The sequence below is a fragment of the Bos javanicus genome, chromosome 17 (genome assembly GCF_032452875.1).
Source record: "Bos javanicus breed banteng chromosome 17, ARS-OSU_banteng_1.0, whole genome shotgun sequence".
NCBI classification, from domain to species: domain Eukaryota; kingdom Metazoa; phylum Chordata; class Mammalia; order Artiodactyla; family Bovidae; genus Bos; species Bos javanicus.
In genome coordinates this window covers 10672645-10694024 of record NC_083884.1, presented here as the reverse complement: position 1 = coordinate 10694024, position 21380 = coordinate 10672645, and the positions used below count along the sequence as shown (strand labels likewise).

The window sequence follows — 21380 nt, the reverse complement described above, 5'->3', positions numbered from 1 at the left end:
TGTACAAGGAATGCAACAAGTCTAGGGGTTTTCTTGTCTGAAACAAAAATTCTTTCTCTTGTTCTCGCCAAAAACTCGAGTTGTGGCCAGTTACCTGGAGTATTGGGAATATTTTGTAGTCCATTTGGGCCCTAATAAAGGTTAGGCCTTAATAAACCAAACACTCTTTATATTCGAGACTTGGATTTGAGAGGATGGCTCATGGTCAGACCTCCATGTGCTGCAGAGTCCAGAAATTATCAGTACTTCCAAAGAAGTTGGCTTGGACCTGGAATTGGAAATTTGCCTTGTAGTTTTTTTGAACATGTCTCACTCCTGCTGGAATGGGTGTGCATGTGACGGCTGGCCTCAGGAGTGCCAGGCTGGCGGGGTTCTGAGCTCAGCCTTGGGTTGGTCTGGGTGTGAAAACAACATGTGAGTGAAATCCTGAGACCTCTCCTCCAGGTGCCTGCGGATAGGGAGGCACCTTGATCCCAGCCTAGAAGTGGATTTATATGGAAAGAGTGTGGGAAAGGCGACATGAAAGCTAAAGCAAGGCTTCACAGGAAAGGAAAATGGAGATCAGCTCCTGGCAGGTAGTAGCTGTCTGTAATGGTTCTCTATCTGCCGCCCAAATAATTAGCATCCAAGGGAGAAATTCCAAATGTTATTGGTGAACAGGAATTTTATATTTTCCATGAGTCATTCATATTAAATAAACTTTGACTCTCTTCCCAGCATATGCTTTATTTTATGACAGTGGGCTGCAGACTATAAGCCTTCGTTAGGGTGACTATTTATATGCATTGTGCCAAACTGTTTTGATATTAATCTTGAATTTTATGTTACAGTAAGAGATTTTCATGACTGTTATGTAAGGCTTATGCAAATGCTTTATAAACATCATCTCTCTTATTTTCGCAGCAGCTCCATCCCATCATTAACCTCGTTTTCAGATAAAGAATTTGAGACAGAGATTGAGGAACTTGCCAGGTTATACAGCTGGGAGAGGGGAGAGCTGGAAGCTTTCAGAATCTCTATAACATTAATTTGTAATAATTTGTATCTGTAACCCTAAGAAGTTTGTTTCCCAGATGGTTGTATATTTTTTTAAATGAGGGAACCAAGATCTAGAATGAAGATGTTACTCAGTATCATTTTGAGCTTCTCATCTTTGTAAAGCTGTAGTTAATCCTCTAACTGTCCCAGTGCTTAGGAATGGTCTCCTACCCTGCCTGCTTTTTGCAGTATTTGCTACCTAGTGTTAAAATAATGCATTCGTCTCCTAAAGTTTTAGAATTCTTCAGTTTTATACATAGAGCATCTTAAATTTATAATGTTGAATACATATGTTCCTTTGATGGAAGAGTGAAGCATTCTTGGTTTTATATGCTTATATTTAAAACTAATTTAATATAGACACATGTTCTTGACAGAACCTTAAAGTATTATGAATGACACTGTATCTGGGAAGGGTGTCTGTGTATGAACTTGTTTATGTAACTCAGTGTAGTGGATGGCTTGAAAAGCGTTTACTATACTGACACAGACATTTGAACAGAGTGTTTACTTAATGATAAATGTAAGAAACACATTGCCAAATGTTTGTAATTCACCTGTGACCTAAAACAACGTTCATGAGCCTTTTCATCGCTTTTCTTTTCTTTGAATGACTTTAATAACATCTTATTTATTTATTTATGTTTAGAATTGAAGTATAGTTAATTTATGGTGTTGTATTATTTTAGGTGTACAGCAAAGTGATTTGATCATATATATATATAGGATATAGGGCTTCCCAGGTGAGTCAGTGGTAAAGAGTCTGCCTGCCGATGCAGGAGATGCAGGAGACATAGGTTCGATCCCTGGGTTGGGAAGATCCCCTTGAGGAGGAAATGGCAACCCATTCCAGTATTCTTGCCTGAAAATCCCATGGACAGAGGAGCCTGGTGGGCTACAGTTCACTGGGTCGCAGAGAGTCAGATACAGCTGAATGCACACACACACACACACACACACACACGCATAGTGGTGTGTGTATATGTATATACTGTATACTTGTATATATACACACATACACATGTAATGTGTATGTATATACTTTTTCAGATTATTTTCCCCTATAGATTATTAAAAGATATGGAATATAGTTCCCTGTGCTACACAGTAGATCCTTGCTGTTTATTTTATTAATCCTATACTCCTAAATAGTCCCTTCCCCTCCTTTCCCCTTTGGTACCCATAAATTTGTTTTCTGTGTCTGTGAGTCTATTTATGTTTGTAAATAAATTCATTCGTATCACTTTTTTAGATCTCACGTATAAGCCATATCATATGATATTTGTCCTTGTTCTGACTTCCTTCACTTAGTACGTGAATCTCCAGATCCATCCTTGTTGCTGCAAATGATATTACTTCATTCATTTTATGGCTAAATAATATTCCACTGGGGGGTGTGTATCACATCTTCTTTATCCGTTCACCTGTCGATGGGTACTTAGGTTGCTTCCACATCTTGGCTATTGTAAATATTGTTGCTGTGAACACTGGAGTGCATGTATCTTTTTGAATTAGAGTTTTTCTCTGATATATGTCAGGGAGTGGGACTGCTGGATCATATGGCAACTCTATTTTTAATTTTTTGAGAAATTTCCATACTGTTCTCCATAGTGGCTGCACAAATTCACATTGCACCAGCAGTGTAGAAGGGTTCCCTGTTCTCTGCACCCTCTTCAGTGTTTGTTATTTGTAGGCTCTTTGATGATGACCATTTTGATTGGTGTGAGGTGATGCCTCATTGCAGTTTTGATTTGCATCTCTCTAATAATTTGTGATACAGCTGTCATTCTTAAGCTTCGTTGTTAGGTATTTCCTCACAAATTTTTCCTAATCATCTCACCTATGGTGCTCTTTCCCTTTTATTTTCCAGAATCTTGACGATATATAAGACATAAAACATATATGCATGAATATTTATGCTTATTCATTACATAGCCCACAGGGAAATTTGTCTTTGCAGTGCTGGTGGGATATGTACATGTATATTTGTATTTATGCATGTCCATGCATGTATATACACATGAGCCTTGTTAATAACGGCACACTTTAGACTTTTGATGTGAATGTGAACATGAACATTAATGACCTTTCACTCTAGTAGTCAGCATGCACAAATGCAAATAAATGTTTCACTTCCTCTGTAAATATTGATCAACTATCTCAGTTCAGGCCAAGCACTCTGCTTGTTACTCTCAGTAGGTGAGAACTGAATGAATGTTACTTTGTAGACCCATGGAACCTGATCTTAGAATCATACACCTGGAAAGGTCTTTTCAATAATTTTTTGCCTGTTAACCATCAAGTGTTGATGTTTCAGTTTGAGCCTTACTTCTTTGTACAATTACATCTATTTTTTCTTTTCTTTAAAATGTTTTTGTTTTACATTGGACTATAGGTGATTTACAGTATTGTGTTATTTTTTTCTCATTATAATCTTTTTCGTTTCTTTCTCTCCATGTCTTGTTACCAGCCAGTCATCAAGTTATCACTCACTGGTTCAGTGTATCAGTTGACTCTGTTTCTTTGTTAAAGGTATGCCGTGTGCTCTCAGGCTCAGCATCTGCTGCTGAAGCCAGAGAAGTGCTTTTCAAAAGAAAAGACTTTATGACTGTGTGGGTCCCAAGTTTCTCTCTCTTTTAATTTGAATGCCTTTTTAAATGTTACCCTGTGTCGTCACTGTATTCTACCTCAGTGCCTGAAATATAGTAAGTCCTCAACAGTGGTTATGAAATCAACAGGAAACTAAATGTGATACAATTTCTAGCCCATGATCCTCTCCTTTCTTCCCCGTTTCTCCTTCCGTTCATTTTATAGTCCTCTTCTCCCTGTCTGCCTTCCTGTGTGCGTGCTTTGAGTACCTGTCTTCTCTCTTCTGCTTCCATGACTCCAGACACCACTGTTTTATTCTTAGCACGTTGACTTGGTCAGGTCAGTCCTTCCAGCCTTTACTGCTAACCTCTGTTTTTTAATGGAATTTTCCAAGCCTTGAAAGTTTCCTTTTTCCCCTTTTGCATGTAATTTTCTTTTGGTTGTCAGGTGAAGCATCTTCTTTTCTCATGTGATTCTCCAGCCCACCCCCAGGGCCTCTGGGTTGCCCTCTGGGGTTCCTGAGTGCCGTGTGAGTGTTTGCTGGGGCTGACCATTTGGAGAGGGAAGCAGTGAGACAGAGAGGATGATGAGGCCTGACTCATTCCTGCTGCTTGCCCCTCTCCTTCAGGAAGACGTGGGCAGTGCTCGCTGACAGAGCTGTGTGAGATTGGAGGAGGCAGGTGGGGGAAGGGAGACGAGTTTGATTTCACCGTGGCCATTGTGCCCGGGGACAGCCGTCATCAGCTGCTCATCAGTGAACTGGAGAGCACTCCCCATGTCTTTGCTACTGGTCAGAACCAATCTGATTTATTAAAAAAAAAAAAGCTGTTGGCCTGTAAATACTCTAATGAGATTCCAGGTTTTTGTTAAAAGTTAGAAAGGATTGTGGTGATGACAGCTGTCAGTGAGCTTTGATATGCTGGAAAAGTTGTAATACCTTGGGTTTTTCTTAAGATTTTTTACTGGAGTATAGTTGATTTACGATGTTGTGTTCAATTTGGGTGTATAGCAAAGTGAATCCGTTATGTATATATGTATAGTCACACTTTTTTAGATTCTTTTCCCTTATAGGTCATTACAGAGTATTGAGTAGAGTTCTCTGTGGTGTACAGTAGGTCCTTATTATTGTTGATATTTATTTTATATATAGTACTATGTATATGTCAGTCCCAATCTTTCAATTTATCCCTCTTCTCACTCACCCCTCATGACCATTAATTTGTTTTCTACGCCAATAGCTCTGTTTTATAAATTCATTTGTACCCTTTTTAAAGATTCCACATGTAAGCAGTACCATAATGACATTTGTCTTCTTCTGTCTCACTTCACTCAGTGTGACAATCTCTAGGTCCGTCCATGTTGCTGCAGATGGCATTATTTTGTCCTTTTTATGGCTGAGTAACGTTCCGTTGTATATGTGTACCACATCTATATCTGTTCCTCTATATCTGTTCCCTGACATTTAGGTTGCTTCCATGTTTGACTATTGTAAACAGTGCTTCAGTGAGCATCAGGGCACATGCATGTTTTTGAATTATGATTTTCTAGGGATATATGCCCGGGAGTGGGATTGCTGGATCATATGGTAGCTCTAAGTTTCGTTTTTGAAGGAGCCTCCATACCGTTTTCCACAGCTGCTATAACAGCTCCCATCCCACCAAGTGTGGGAGGGTGCACTTTTCTCCATACCTTCTCTGGCATTTGTTATTTGTAGATTTTTTTTTGAAGATGGCCATTCTGACAGTGTGAGGTGATACTCATTGTAGTTTTGATTTGCTCTTGTCTAATAATTAGTGAAGTTGGGCATCTTTTCACTTTTTAGCAGTCTGTATGTCTTCTTTGGAGAAGTGGCTATTTAAATCTTCCACCCATTTTTTTGATACTTTTTTGATATTAAGTTTCATGAGCTGTTTATATATTCTGGAGATTAATCCCTTTTGAGTCACTTCATTTGCAAATATTTACTTCCATTCTGAGAGTTGTTGTTTTGTTTATTAATACCTTGGATATTTGAGTTTTTAGTTCCTAGGTGTAATGTCTGTTTTAGGCCAAGTCCAATCTATATCTGTAGTTCTAAATTAATTTCAAGTCAAATCAACCTAGGTATACTATTCCATCCTCAACTAATCTATGCAAGGCACCGTGAAGGCTATTGAAAGCAAACACACCAAAAAACCCCAAACCAAAGCTAACCTACTATTTTTCAAGGTAATATGTCTACATATTTGGGGAGAGATGGAGGAACACAGGTCCACAGTTCTTAATCTGAGAATTCTGAGGTGGACGTGTTTGAGAAAAGGTGGTATGGGGCATACATTGTCAAGCATATAGCATCTTTAGACAGGTTTGGTGTAGAAACTACTTTTAACATAGTGACGTATGAATATTCATACTGACTGGGGAAAAAGCAGACCGAAATAACCTGATGTCAGGTCAGGCATTCAGATGTTTGATTTTGGGAACTGTGAATGGGAGAATTTGGGCTTGTTTTAAATGTAATCAAATGTTGAATTAATAATAAGTCAAATTCAGAAAAAGGGACTATCAGAGGGTGTGGAGAAAAAGGAACCCTCGTACACTGTTGTTAGGAATCTAAATTAGTGCACCCACTATGGAGAACAGTATGGAGGGTCCGTAAAGAAAACTGTGACTAGAATTAGAGCTGCCATATGACCCGTCAGTCTCCCTCCTGGGGATATGTCTAGAAAAGATGAAACTCTAATTCAAAAAAGACGCCTGGACCCCCCAGTGTTCGTAGCAACACAGTTTATAATGGCTGACACGTGGAAGCAGTCCTAGTGCCTGCTGACAGATGAATGGATAGAGGGCATGGTTCATATATAGAGTGGAATATCACTCAGCCATAAAATGTGATGCCGTCTGCAGCCCCGTGGAGAGACCTAGAGATTATCATACTAAGTGAAGAAGTCGGAGAAAGACTAATACCACTTGTATATGGAGTCCAAAATATACAAATGAACTTATTTACAACACAGAAAAAAATTCATAGACATAGAAACAAACTTAATAGTTCTCAAAGGAGATGGTGGTGGTAGGGGGGAGATGAATTAGGAGTTTGGGGTTAACAGATACACACTGCTGTATATAAATTAGATAAGCAACAAGGACCTACCGTATGGAACGGGGAACTATCGTCAATATCTGGTAATAACCTAGAATGGAAAATAATCTGAAAAAGAATACATATACACACACACATACATACACATAACTGAGTGAATTTGCTGTGTGGTTGAAACAAACACACGTTACAAGTGAACTATAGAACAATAGGAAAAAATGATGGAAAAAGAATACATAAGTTCAAAACAGATAACATTTGTAATTAAAGGAAATATCACTATGTGACAGCGATAGTGACAGAAGAAAGGTGGGATTTTTTTTTTCTAGTTTGAAGTTCTGGATGGGACTTTATCTTGCTCCCTGTTGACTCTTGGGCAGCTAGAATTTTACCCGCTGTGTATTTGATGAATAAATATTTGGCAGATGAGTCATTAATGAAGAGAAAGGGAAGAACTTCTCCCTCAGAGGGGACTTGGGCCTGAGGAGGGGATGAATTTGTTTTTTTGTGGGTAATAGTCAGGGGTCTATTCTGATATAGATGAATATTCTACAATAAATTATGGGTTGGTGAGGTGAGGCTTGTTATGAAGAGTTATGTGTCTATGCCTTACATGCTTGTTCAGCTGAGGAATTTGGACTTGATTTGATGACTTACTCTTAAGTGTGGATGGGAAAGACCTAAAATAATCAAAGTCACTTGAAAAATAAAAAGTAGAAAAAAATGATGGTGTTCAGAATGGATTATGGTTATGTTCGTCCCTATTAGGGGTGCTCAACATACAGTCATCAAATTCAAGGCCATGTTGAAGAAGCAGAGGTTAGTCTGAAGTGTGAAGAAAATGCAGACATTGGTCTGTTGAATTCGGAAAGTGAAAGGGAAGAAGTTAAAGAAAATTTTCAAAATTATAATACTTAGTGATGAGAAATAGTGATCCCTCTGGCTGGAAGAGGGAAATTTGGAAAGAAGTTGCAGAGGTTATAAAAATCCTATGACTTGACATTTGGATTGGTAAAAAGCCTCTTGATGAAAGAGGAGAGTGAAAAAGTTGGCTTAAAGCTCAACATTTAGAAAACGAAGATCATGGCATCTGGTCCCATCACTTCATGGGAAATAGATGGGAAAACGGTGGAAACAGTGTCAGACTTTATTTTTGGGGGCTCCAAAATCACTGCAGATAGTGACTGCAGCCATGAAATTAAAAGACGCTTACTCCTTGGAAGGAAAGTTATGACCAACCTAGATAGCATATTGAAAAGCAGAGACATTACTTTGCCAACAAAGGACTGTCTAGTCAAGGCTATGGTTTTTCCAGGGGTCACGTATGGATGTGAGAGTTGGACTGTGAAGAAAGCTGAGCACCGAAGAATTGATGCTTTTGAACTGTGGTGTTGGAGAAGACTCTTGAGAGTCCCTTGGACTGGATCCAACCAGTCCATTCTAAAGGAGATCAGCCCTGGGATTTCTTTGGAGGGAATGATGCTAAAGCTGAAACTCCAGTACTTTGGCCACCTCATGCGAAGAGTTGACTCATTGGAAAAGACTCTGACGCTTGGAGGGATTGGGGGCAGGAGGAGAAGGGGACGACAGAGGATGAGATGGCTGGATGGCATCACCGACTCGATGGACATGAATTTGGGTGAACTCTGGGAGTTGGTAATGGACAGGGAGGCCTTGTGTGCTGCAATTAATGGGGTTGCAAAGAGTCGGACACAACTGAGCAACTGAACTGATACTCTTTGAATTTATTTATACGATGTGTTTTGTACATCATGCATGTGCTCATGGGTATAGTTTTTCTGATTATTTAGTCCAGAGCTTTTAAGGACAATGTGACAAGAAACAGAAAATTCTGCATGACTGGAGTATACGTGGTCCATGTGCTGTTTCCAAGTTGCTTTTGTACAAGGTTTATTTAAATTTATTTTAAAAAAGTAAAAAAATGTTGAGTAGCATTAATTCCCCCATGCACCTTTCATTATGCATTAGCAAATTAACTCTCCTTCTCTTAGGTTGATGAATGTGAACTTGATCAATTATCTGATCATAATTAGCAGCACAGAGTGATGACTGTTGCTGAAATAACATTCTTACTTTATTTCTCTACATTTGTCAGGCACTTCTCAGAGGGGCATGTTAGTCTGCAGAATATGACTTGCTCTTTTGGCTTCTGGCTTTGAGGCCAAACTATTTTAGGTTTCTTAAATAGAGGAGTGTTGAAAAAAAAAATACTCTGGTATTTCAAACTCTCTGGACATAGCCTTCTAGCCTCTAGGAGAAGAAAGGAGTGAGGCCTGGTCTGTTTTCCTCTGGCAGGTTCAAGCTCTGATTTTTGTGTTTTTTGACAGTGTTTCTAACTCTTGGCAGGGCTGATGTGCATTTTTATCCACCCTCAGCATTTCCTATCACAAAGGTGCCTCTTGGCTACTCTGATTCTTGAGCCTTCTGAACATCCGTGTAGAGACTGAAGGGCCAACCTTGGCCACCCTGGTTCTTTGAGCTCTAGAGGAAATCCAGAAAGAAGGTGTGTCTGTTTACTGGGACCGCCATACTCAAGGAGCACAGACTGGGGGTCTTAAGCCACAGAAATTTCTTTTCTCATCGTTCTCGGGGCTGGAGATCCGGGACAGCGTGTTGGCATGCTGGTTTCTCCTGTAGAGCCCCTCCTCTGGGCTTGCAGACGGCTGTCTTCTCCCTCCATTTCCACAGTGTCTTCCTTCTGTGTGTCTGAGGCTTGACCTCTGCTTATAAGGACACCAGTCTTATTGGATCAGGACCTGCCCTCATGACCTTGTTTTAACTTAACCACCTCTTTTAAAGACTTTGGTTACCAAAACTGTCACATTCTGGGATACTGGGGTTTAGGACGTCAACATATGAGTTTTGGGGGACATGTAACAGACAAACAGGGCATTCAGAAGTTTGAAGCTGAGTGAGGAGACGTAAGGGCTTCCCAGGTGGCTCAGTGGTAAAAGAATCTGCCTGCTAATGTAGGAGATGCAGGAGACTCAGGTTCCATCCCTGGGTCAGGAAGATATTCCGGAGGAGGAAATGGCAACCCACTCCAGTATTCTTGCCTGGAGAATCTCAAGGACAGAGGAGCCCGGCGGGCTACAGTTCTTAGGGTTACAACAAGTTGGATATGACTAATCAACTGAGCATGCACACAAGGAGAAGTAAAGGCCAAAAAGTGAAACAGAAGGAACAGAAATGCTCAGTTTTGTAAGGAGTAATGAAGCATGGTGTATGCAGTGTGTTATAATAAGCAGGGCACATGTATGTATCATTTGTGTTCTCCCAGTGAGACAGACTGGGACCTGGGACCCTTTGCTGCAATGCTTGTACCTGGACAAATGTCTCCTTGAGACAAAGAAACATTGTTTTGTCTTTGTCAAATACAAGGAAACTGTTGTTGTTCAGTCACTCAGTCATGTCCAACTCTTTGTGACCCCCTGGACTGCAGCACGCCAGGCTTCCCTGTACTTCACCATCTCCTGGAACTTGCTGAAACTCATGTCTATCAAGCTGGTGATGCCGTCCAACCATCTCGTCCTCTGTTGTCCCCTTCTCCTCCTGCCTTCAGTCTTCAGGGTCTTTTGCAATGAGTCGGCTTTTTATTAGGTGGCCAAAGTATTGGAGCTTCAGCTCAGAGAAACTGTAAGGGACTGAAAATAACTGCATGCGTGCTCAGTTGGCGCAAATCATGGGCAACAGGATACAAAAAGACCAAAAAAATCCAACTGCTACTTCTGAAGAGCCAGGAAGCAAAAGCACACGCCCCTCTGCACACATGGACACCAAAAGGGTGGGCAGACCACCTAAGCCACCCCCCAACCCAACCTCTGGGCCCGCCCCTACCCTCACCTGTGTAAGGAACCAGCTCTCCCCCCACCTTGGGCAGTGAGCTGGGGAACCTGTTATTTGTTCTTGCTCCCCCATACTACAGCAGGGGCCCCAGTAAAGCCTTGCCTGAATTTCTTGTCTGGCCTTAGTCAATTTCTATTAATTAAGGAAGGCCAGGAGACCTGGCCTGTATCACCATGCTAGTTAGTACATGGGGAGAGACACTGTCCTGACCTTGGAGGCAGTGTCGAGGCTCAGAGAAGGTTCCTGGCCTGCCCTGGGTCTCAGAACTCAGGAGTGACTGGGCTGTGACTTGAATCCAGTTCTTTAGACTCTGGCTGGTACACTTGTCACCATACAGGGAGGCCAAAAAAAAAAAAAAAAGAGAAAGTTCCCTTGGGTTCCTTGGCCTTTTTGGAGCGGTGTTTTGTTTTGGAAACTGCGGATTAGACCCATGGTCTCCTGGCCAGCCAGTCCGGTTCTTGTTAGTTTTAGCATTTGTGGTGCAGAAAATAAACACACAGAGTTTCCCTCTTTTAAGAAATAAAGATATTAAATCACATTTTTTGGAAGTCATGATTTTATTATGGAAATTTCAAGCCCAGAAAAGATAAGAGGGCACAATGAACTCTGCATTCTTGTGCAGACTCAAAAATTTTCAAGATTTTACTAGTCTCCTCATCTTTCCCTTCCTCCTCCTTCAAGCAAATCTAAGATAGATTACTCTTACTCCTTTCAATATGCAACATGAACAATAAAGACATTTTCTTACATAACCCTAATGCCACTCCAAGTTTCCTGATTGCTTAAAAAATGTCCTTTTTTGCCGTGTTCACATCAGAATTCAAACAATCATGTGTCCAACATACTGAGTTACATTTGCTGATACATTTTCTTGCCTTTATTTCTTGTCTGTTGTACTTTGAGTCCAGGTCTCCACAGAGGGAGAATGCAGTGATTTGTTTCATTTTGATATATAATTTTGATGTGATCCTCATTTGGAGTTTTAGTGTTTCTCTGGACAATGCATGTACTGCCCTAAAGGAAACACAAAAGAAAACAAATTTTGCCTTACTTTTGATTAAGTGATTTCCTTGGTCTTCAAGAATCATCCAAACAATTTCTTTCTATGTACCAGTCAGCACCATATTATTTTTAAAAGGCTAAAACTTGTCAAGAACAATCTCAAGAATACCTAAACATAGGAAATGCGGAAGATACAGTGCATCTTTACAAATTGCATTGGTGTGTGTGACGACTGCTTAGCTAATGTTTTTTCATTTACTGCTTACTCCTTACATTTTGTCCACATGGAACTTTGTTTTATTTTTTTCCAGCTGTAACTCTTGAATACCAAGCTGCTAAGACAAGTTGGTAAACACTCTTGTCAAACATTATTTTTATAGGCGACAGGAATGCTGTTAATGTGAGCTAGCAAGAATTCTGTGTGCAACTGTGTGTCGACAGCTTTTCAGATTTGAATGTCTGTATTTTGCTAACATTTTTTCTCTTCCAATAGGTATAAACGACCAAGGATTGTATAGAGTTGTGGGGGTGAGTTCAAAGGTCCAGAGACTTCTGAGTATGTTGATGGGTATGCCTCTTTTCTAATCATTTTCCATGCGTTATTTGTTGATGTTCATTGACTTTACAACTTAATGTTTCATAGTAACATAACTCAGAAATCCATTCTGTTCTGCTGCCTCCAGGAGTTTTCTCCTGAGCAGAGTTGGCTCAGATAAGTCGATTAGTGTTTGCTCAGGCCTCTCTTACTAAGAAAGGGAGGAAGAAAAGAAGACAGCTCACGGGTGAATGTCTTCTGCTTGCTTCTCCCAGGAAAGGAAAAGCCAGGCTTCTGATTCGCCTGGCTTCCAAATTGCCTGTGCAGTCTTGACAGTACATTTGGTTGGACAAGACCACAGGGACACGTTCGTTTTTCTGGAGCTCCCCAGCTGTCACTCGACAGCGAGGGTCTGATTCTCAGGGATTCATTGGTATTCACACTGGCTTGTTTGTATCAGGCTCTTCTCCAGAACCATGCCTTCTCCATCTGTGCTGATAACACAGTGTTCTTTGGCACCACAGACAAGAGGAAGCCAGAAAGTGAATTCATTTCATTACCCCAGACATTATGCGAATGACAAAGTGTTTTTACATTACACTCTGCTGTCAGCTCGGTGCCACCTGTAAAAGGCCCCACTTCTCCCTGCACCCTAGCCCCAAGCAGGCTACCTCCTGGGGGGTGATGAGAACTCATCAGGCTTCAGGGCCCATGTGTCAAACCGATCTGTCATTATGACCTTGCTAAATATTAATTAATTTGCTATCTCACTTTAATCAATATTAACAGTACCCTCAGGTGTTCTATCAATGCATTTAAACCTGTCTACCTCTTAAAGTGTTGCAAAGGCTCACTTTGAGGAAGCTTGAACCGAGCTGCATAAAATCAACTGGGGTGTTACAGATAGCATTGCTCGTTTGGCTGTGTTTGAATTCAGGATTTAATAAGCAACAACCCTTTTTTTAGATATTAACCACAGGAAAAATGGCTCGTCATCACTTGGAAGAGCCTTATTAGAATACATTCGCTTTTCATGAGCTGTTTTCATTTTCTGCCTCTCTGGTTTAACTTGGGTGTGCAGTTTTGGCAGTCAGATTTTCCTTTTTACCATTAGTGGGCTCCAAATTAAATAGACTCAGGTTGCCAGTGGTTCAGTAGCAGCTGGCAGAGTTTAATGGGACAACAGCATCTGCTTTTAGTTAATTTTAAAATTAGAAACACTTCTCTCATTTCCAAGATGGTGTTATAGTGATTAGAACTGGAAGACTTTGTTGGTATCAGAAAGGGAGATTTGGCTGAAAGGCCCACTTGGCAGTGAATGGGTCATAAGGATCCTAGGGTCATTTTACTATCTTCTCGTTCATGTTCAAGGGCAGCTCGAACAAGTGCCTGTCCCTGTGGTCACCCTGAGGTGTTAAGCTGCCTCCAAATTTGTTCTTAATCTCATAAAAGCCCACATGATCATCAGCATCCCTAGACCCGGGTGGTGCTTTGCTGTGCTTGTGGGAAATGTCCCAAGACAGTCCTTCACTTGCAAGGTGTTTAAAATATCTAAACCCTTAAAAATTCATGACCTGGAAAACTGTTTTCACTTTCCATGAGACTCAGGGTAGAGAAGTCCAGGACACAAGCGTGACACCACCACATTTAAGTTGCTGGCAAAAGAAATGCTGTGTTTTCAGTAATATTATTCTGCCATCAGAGAAAATCAGAGAATTAACACAAGACAAAGATACTGACTTGTTATTTTTCTTATTAAGTAAAGCATTTAAGGGAACAGTACTGGATAAATTTATTTTACTTCATCTCTAAGTAATTCCTAGTATGAATTTGAAGTTGGTCAGTCACAAACTTGGGATTTTTATTAGCATTAGCATCATTTTTTGGTACTTTGTGTTACCAACTCAAACTTTAGTTCTTAGATTCATTCACTGTTTTCAAATGAATTTCAAGATGGCCTTAAGATGTTTCTTTCCTTTCTTGCTGATTCAGCAAGTGTACAAATTGAACTAATTTATGCTTTTTCAGAAAAATAATTTTAGAATTTCTGAATAGTTGTGTACATTCTATCCCATAGATGTTTTTTCTTTCCAACTTTTCCCAACCTCTCTACACTGTTTCAAAGGTATATGTGTTAAATAGAAAAAATTGGGTGAGTCTGCCAGATTTTTAACTTTGCTCTATTGTAGCAATCTGTTTTTCCCTCGTATAACTTATTAATTATGTTAATTTTGCCTGTTTGTGATATTAGGTAATTATTTTTTAAAAATATGTATCCATTTATTTTTAACAAACAATTTTTTTTTTTATTTTGAAATAGTCTCAAGCCTACAGAAAAATTGCAGCTATCGTACAACGGAGTCCCATGATAACCCTTCCTCAGATTTACTAAGTTTTAACATTTTTAGGCAGTTATTTTTTAAAATTTCTGTTCCTCTAGATAACATTTATTTCAAATTTGATTGTTTTCAAAGTGTTTTTGTTCATAATGCATTTTTTCTTTGCAGAAATGAAGACTAATATAACTTCTTAAGAATCTGAGAAAAAGTTCTAAGTTGTTTTATATTTTCTGACAGGAATTTCTGTGTTTTTTTTTTTTTTTCTTTGTCCTGGTTCTTTGTCATTCTTAAGAACCAGTCATATACTTTGCTATTATTTTTCTATTATTGCCATTTTTACGTAAAATATTTTTGTGTTTAAAATATTTTCTGCACTTTTAAAATATTCCTGTGTTAAACGTTTGTGATGATTTCTAAGAGAAGGGTGCATGCTTAATATCTTGCCTGTATTTCTCTGCTTGTCTCTCTTGGGTATGTTTGCAGTGTTCACATTTAAGATTGCAACAGGGGGAAATATTTCTCTCTTCTTCCTCCTCCTCTTCCTTCCCCTCCTCCTCTTCCTCTCCATCCTCCCCTCCCCATTCCTGTTTGCCTCTCCCCTTCCTTCTCCTCTCTCCACCACCCATGAAATCCTGCTGGCAGTTGACCATTAAGGCCCTCTAAACAGACACATTGTTTTACTCCTCCAGGTGAGGTGGGGAGGGGGAAGCTGCCGTCCCCCATGGTGAGGAGAGTTGTTTGTCTTGGTCCTTCTCCATCCCCTGGGCAGAAGGTTGCGGGCTGCTGAGTTTTGCAGCAGCCTCCCAGCGTCCCCTCGGACCATGCTTCTTCAGGTTCCACACACACATGCCTCAGTGCCTGCCTTCCCCTTACACGTGTTTTTCTTTTCCTCCTTCTTCCTCTTCTTTTTTCTCTAATAGAGGGCACACATAGTCTGTTAGAAGTTTTTTGGTTGGTTGGTTTGTTTTTTATGAGAAACTCGAGGCAGTTGGGAAAGGCAAGGAGAAACAGCAGATGAGGTGTCTTTGGGTGAGTCATGGTATTTTAGTAAGTGGGGTGAGGATGTAACAGATGAGCTGTGGTCGCTATTGGGAGGCTGGAACCGAGCTGAGTTACAGTTGTCCTGTGGGCTTCCTTCTCCACGGTGGAGTGAGCGCAGCAGAGCAGTGCTGGGGAAATCAGTGGTAGCTTGTGTGTGCTGGTGAATCTTCTGTTTCTAAATTTAATTTGCAGAAACAGCTGGGTGATTTTATTTATTTAAGACATAGAACCACAGAAAGCCAGAAATCAAATTGATTTGGAGTTGTTTTTACCATAAGCCTATTGTGTTGCTTACTTTGTTTGTAGGACAACTTTTCACATAGGTTGAGGGGAAAAGCAAACTAATGGAGCTGAAAAAGATTCTGGTTTTGGGTTATAAAGAATATTCTCAAAACTCATTCAGGCACTGTGCATCTTCAAGTACTTTAGGACCCAAGTCAGTGTCTAGTAAGATGTCAGCACTTCGGGCTGGGCTGCAAGTTTCCAGTTTCAAAAAGAAAAATGACCACTGGTTATGTAATTATGAAACGTCTATCCAAATACAAAGTCAACTCTTTGTGTCTCTGCTCACTAGTGTAGGTTTTAAACTAATCCATGTGGTGTAATATTCCTTGGCCAGAGAAGGAACAGAATTTCGACCTTATTTGTAGTAGAGCATATATTCTAATTGAACCCTCTAAATGCATTTTTAAGTTTGAATCCCAAATAAGTTACTAACAAATTTATCTAGTCCCAGTGCATCCACAGATTTTCAAGAGCTGCTAGGGATGGGTGATTGAGTTATTTGAAAACAGTGACAATTTAATGGAGGAGTAATACCATGGACACCATGTAGTCATTGGTTTCTATTGTGACAGCTCCTTTTTATTCCATAAATGCAAATGGTGGCTTATTTTCCCATAGAAAGACTATGATTCTCAAAATATAAAATAATCATCAAAAGCTGAAAGTGAAAGATTTCCTTTCGAAGCCTCCTGGATTTTAAAATGGTGATTTGCTGGTAGCCAGTTGATTGAAAATGTTATCTGACTTGTATGAGATTTAAATAATTGATTTAATGAGAGAGAGAATATTCAGTTACTGCAGTAATTGGTTGGCAAAGCCTTTAGAGCAGAATTATTTAGTCCTAGTTATGAAGGATTGCACCTTTAATCAGGGTGCTTAATTTGATTTCTTGAATGTATCTGTGGCTTGTCTGACAAGCGCAGTAACAAATGAGTTCTGAATTGTAGGAACCGATCAAAATGTAATCAGTGTCAATTGCCATTGTTGTAGTTTATTGCATCTTGCTGTCAGTTGCTGTAATCAAGAGCTGTTGAAGTGCTTTAAAAAGTCTCTAGACTTTTGAGTAATTGACTTCATATATCTGATGTTATGGCTGTGAAATAACCATCATTTCCTGTTTTACTTTATTTTCGAAAAATTTGAGGGTAGCATTGTGTTGTCACGCATCTTTTCTCTTTTAAGAGGCACGCGTGACTTAATGCACTGTTCCGTTTGAACAGGATTTTCTTTTTTGAGCTTTAATTTGAAAAGGGTATACCAACAAAGTGTTGCCTTGCATATTTAGACAAATATAGTACAATGAAGGAAAAAAACCCTGAAACGACTAGGTTTTTGGGGAATCTTAGTTGAAACATTCTGGAATGAGGGGGAAATAAGTCTCTTTCACAAATCTCTTATTTTCTCCTTTGCATGATTGGAGTGTAGAAACTCAAAGCAGTTTCTGCTGATTGACTGATGTCATTCATCATAACCCATTTACTGCTTCTCTCTTTGGGTAGAATGCTTATACTTTCGGTGACTCAGCTCTGGTGATTACCTGCACATTTAATGATTCATGGAAGTCTGCATACAGCCCTGATTGACTGATGCTCTCAATAGAGCGCTTATATCACCTCCATTGAGCACAGGAAGAGCTGACGTTCAGATAGGTTAGAACTGACTTAGAGTGATGAGGCTGGTCAGGTTTGCAGCGGGACTTAAGCCTAGGCATGTGATCCTTTGACGCACTCTCTTCCCTGCCACTGGGTCACAGCCTTCCAAGGCTTGGAGATGCCACCACACTCAGAATGCTTGCTTTCCCCACCATCCTTCTTTTTAAATTTCAGAACTGACTTTTTCCTTTTCAAAACCAACTGTACATTCCATCTCCTCCTCCCTCTCCTGCCCCTTCTCCTTCAACTCTTCTTGTTCTTTTTTTAGTGCATGTTTTATGTCTTTAGAGCTTACTAGGTATTTGAAAGGGCATTTGGAAGAAACACGTTATTAATTTCAGGACAAAGAAAACCAATTTAGCATGAATGTCAGAAATGTTTTGTAGCGGCTTCTAATAAATACCTCCTGGATGAGAGTATAAATTGTAATGTTAATAGGAAAGATTACTCATAAAAGACTTTTTAAGTTTGTGTGTCATCATATTTCTGTTTTGGTTGATCATGTGTTAGTCTTTGGAGAGATAGTATGATGAGTGCAAACCTTAGAAGTGTGGGACCAGACTTAGCTTCCTTCTTCTCCACTGAGTTGTTGATCTTCTCGTAGTAATTTTAACATTAAGGGTGCTGTTTCCCCTGTCATAACACAGTGTGATAACAATAATGCCACCCGAAGCAAGTTCAGATATGTAGGCACTTCGTATGTCACATGCTATAAGCCATGGCTGCTGAGTAGCATCTTATAATAGTAGTAGTAATAGCGATCTATGCTTTGCAGTTGTGAATACTGAAATGCTTTTTTAAGATCTTCCATATTCCTAGCCCAACCCTTACCCTTTTACTTTGATCTCCACTACAGATTTTCTGAAGTGCTAGAAATGTCTGAGAATAGAACATGGCTTGTAATATGATAAGAAATTGTATGTAATGTTTTTTATAGGAAACCGCAGAACTCAATATTTGTGGTTTGGCTGTTTAAGAATCTAAGTGTTGTCAGGCTGTCAAGAGGGCCTCTGAATGGTCAGGTTTTAATATTTGTTTCTTCCTTGCTTGCTCACTAGACGTGAAGACCTGCAACGAGGTAGACCTGGAGAATTCCGTCGATTGGGAAGTGAAGACAATAACAAGTGCCCTGAAACAGTATTTGAGGTGAGCTTCTCTTGGTAGCGGGGGGAAGAGCAGACTGTGTCTAACACACAGCCAATGTTGACTCTGCATGTGCAACTCAAAAGTGAAAGTTTATATGCAAGTATAAACTATGAGGTACCTAATGTGATGCTCCAGGAAGTGTGGTCCATAGTCAGTGAACATCAGCTGACAGATCGATTGCAACTGAAGAGAATTGGAAGAGACTTGGGTTTTGAAATGCGGATGTGAGTTTTCGGAATTAAATGCTCTGAAACAGTGAGGAAGAAGGCTATTTATTAACATTCATTGAATCTTTTCTTTATGTTGTAGGCTAAAGTGAAGATATCTTAATTTAAATGTAAACCCTGTGAAGTTAAACACTTATGATAATGACACAAAGATACAAAGCTATTTGAAAAGAAGTTTAATTGATGAGGTGTTTTTTAAAGATGAACTTTGAGTTTCACATTTTTGCTATCGAGTGCCAAGAAGGTTCAGCATTTCTATGAGCATTCACTTCCTTGAAAAAATAAAGGAACTGAGTGATCACAAAGCTGGAGGTTAGATGAAGGACAAGTACATGGAGCAAAGGAATGGGAAATAGTCGCAGCTGTGGTTGCTCGGCTCTGGGTCTGCGGGGGACTTTGATTTTTGTCTGGCAGTCAAATGGCACTGCCTCCCCAGCACGAGTTCTTTTTAACCAACACACAGGATTATTTTTCAGGGAAATGCTATTTGGGTTGCAACAAGCACATTAGAGTCAACTGATAGTACGTATTTTATATTTAAAAATTTCAAACATATAGGCTTGAAGATGAATATAATGACTTCTCATCGCCCCAGTATCCTGCTTCTTCAGTTTTCAACATTCGACACTTCTTGTTTCGTCAGTCTCCCTACTGCCACGTTTTGGGGATAATACTTTAGAGATTTTCTAAACCATCATATTGCTGCACTCATAAATCTTTGAGTGTGTCTCAGAAAAGATAAGGACTTTAAAAAAGGGGCCAAATAGAAAAGACAAAATGTATCATGCTTGTGCACTCAGTCATGTCCAACTCTTTGCAACCCCTTGGACTGTAGCCCGCCAGGCTCCTCTGTCGGTGGGATTCTCCAGGCAAGCATACTGGAGTGGGTTGCCATTTCCTCCTCCAGGGAGTTCCAGTAATTCCCCAAATGCTGGGACAACGAGAGGGTCTCCCCTGCCCCCAGGTGTGCAAAATGTCTCACGTTGGATGAGAAGCTGACCGATGTGGTGACTCAATATAGTGTGTTGTATGTGGGAATCTTGTCATTTTTATTACTGCTTCCCCAGTGTTAACAGTCATAAAACAATAGTTAAGGGGTTTCGGAGGTGGTCTAGTGGTGAAGAATCCGCCTTCCGATGCGGGCCACTGGGATTCGATCTCTGGTCAGGGAACTAGGATCCCACATGCTGCAGGGCATCCAAGCCCATGAACAGTGATTACTGCGCCCCTGTGCCACCGGAAATAGCCCACGAGCCACAAGGAAGACCCAGAGCAGGCAAAATTTAAAAAAAAACAAACCTAAAAACACCCAATAATTCTTATTTTTTTATGCTGCATTGGTTGGCTAGACATACAGCAATGATGTAAGTAGCATGAAGATATTTAGATACAAATTCATTTTTATTGGAAATGAAGCACTCGCTATGGGATTTCTAAGCGATCTCATCCCCCACACCCTTTTCTTTTCTTTTCAGAACCCTTTAACTTTCATTCTCTGACAGATAAACAGTTTCCTTTATCCCTCCTTCCTCCTTGATCCCGTTTTGAAGCAAAACCAGAGCTTTGCGTTTTGATTGCGTCGTCTTTTTCTTTATTTAGTCTGTGGTGTAATTCGTTTTATTTTTCTTCTTTGAGTATAGGGGATGAAGGGGAGAGAGAGGAAGCCAGAGAACAGCTTCTCTTCACTGGTGCTTTTCAGGTTTAGTTCTACTGTCTCCAGTTGTTGGTGTGTGTGTGCGCGCGCGCTGCAGCATCGTACATTGTGTGTAAGATAAAATAGTGGCTGGAGGGGCCTGGTGGAAGGATGAGACTGGTGTTAAAGGGGACAGACCTGTAATGGGAGGTAAACAGGCCACAGAGATGTAATGCACAGTATAACGGCTGTAGACAGCAGTGGACTGTAATTAGGTGATGTGATGAATACTGCTAAATCAGTTATCACATCACAATATATGAATTATCAAAATAACACCCTGTACACCTTCCACTTATCTAATGTTCCAAGTGAAATTTATTCAGTAAAAACTGAAATGTAGGGGGAGCATAGTCTGTAAATATATTTTTGCATCTGTTTTGCAAAGCGGTTTTATTGAAGTGTAATTGGTGTACAAGAAACTGCATATATTCATAAAATATCTTTGGACAAGTTTGATGTGCATGTACATCTGTGACGCCGTCAGCAAAGCCCGGATGGTGAACCTGCCATCAGGGGTTCCTCAAGCCCCTTTGAATTCGCTCTCTCTCACTCTTCTCATTCCCTCATCCCTGGGGAAACCTCTTGGCTTGCATTCTGTCACTATACATTGATTGACATTTCCTGTAATTTCATATAAATGGAGTCATACAGCATGTACTTTTAAAAATCTGGGTTCTTGGACTGTCCTGGTGGTCCAGAGGGTAAGACTAGGCTCTTCCAACGCAGGGGGCACTGGTTCCATCCCTGGTCAGGGTTCTGGGATCCCACATGCTGCATGGCCAAAAAAGTAAAAAAAAATCTGGGTTCTTTCACTTGGTATAATTTGAGATTCACCTGTGTTGTAGCAAGCACCAATTGTCCATTCCTTCTTGATGCTAACT

At 40.2% G+C, this 21380-nt stretch overlaps 1 protein-coding gene across 10 annotated transcripts in view; it reads left to right on the top strand.

The window, feature by feature from the left end:
• Positions 1-21380, top strand: part of ARHGAP10 (Rho GTPase activating protein 10) — a 384526-nt gene that overhangs the window by 222890 nt on the left and 140256 nt on the right. For all 10 annotated transcript variants that reach the window (XM_061384041.1, XM_061384036.1, XM_061384039.1 and 7 more), the window contains 2 exons: positions 12072-12146; positions 18489-18576. In XM_061384041.1, the coding sequence (XP_061240025.1) occupies positions 12072-12146; positions 18489-18576 (163 nt within the window). The remainder of the gene's footprint in view (positions 1-12071; positions 12147-18488; positions 18577-21380) is intronic.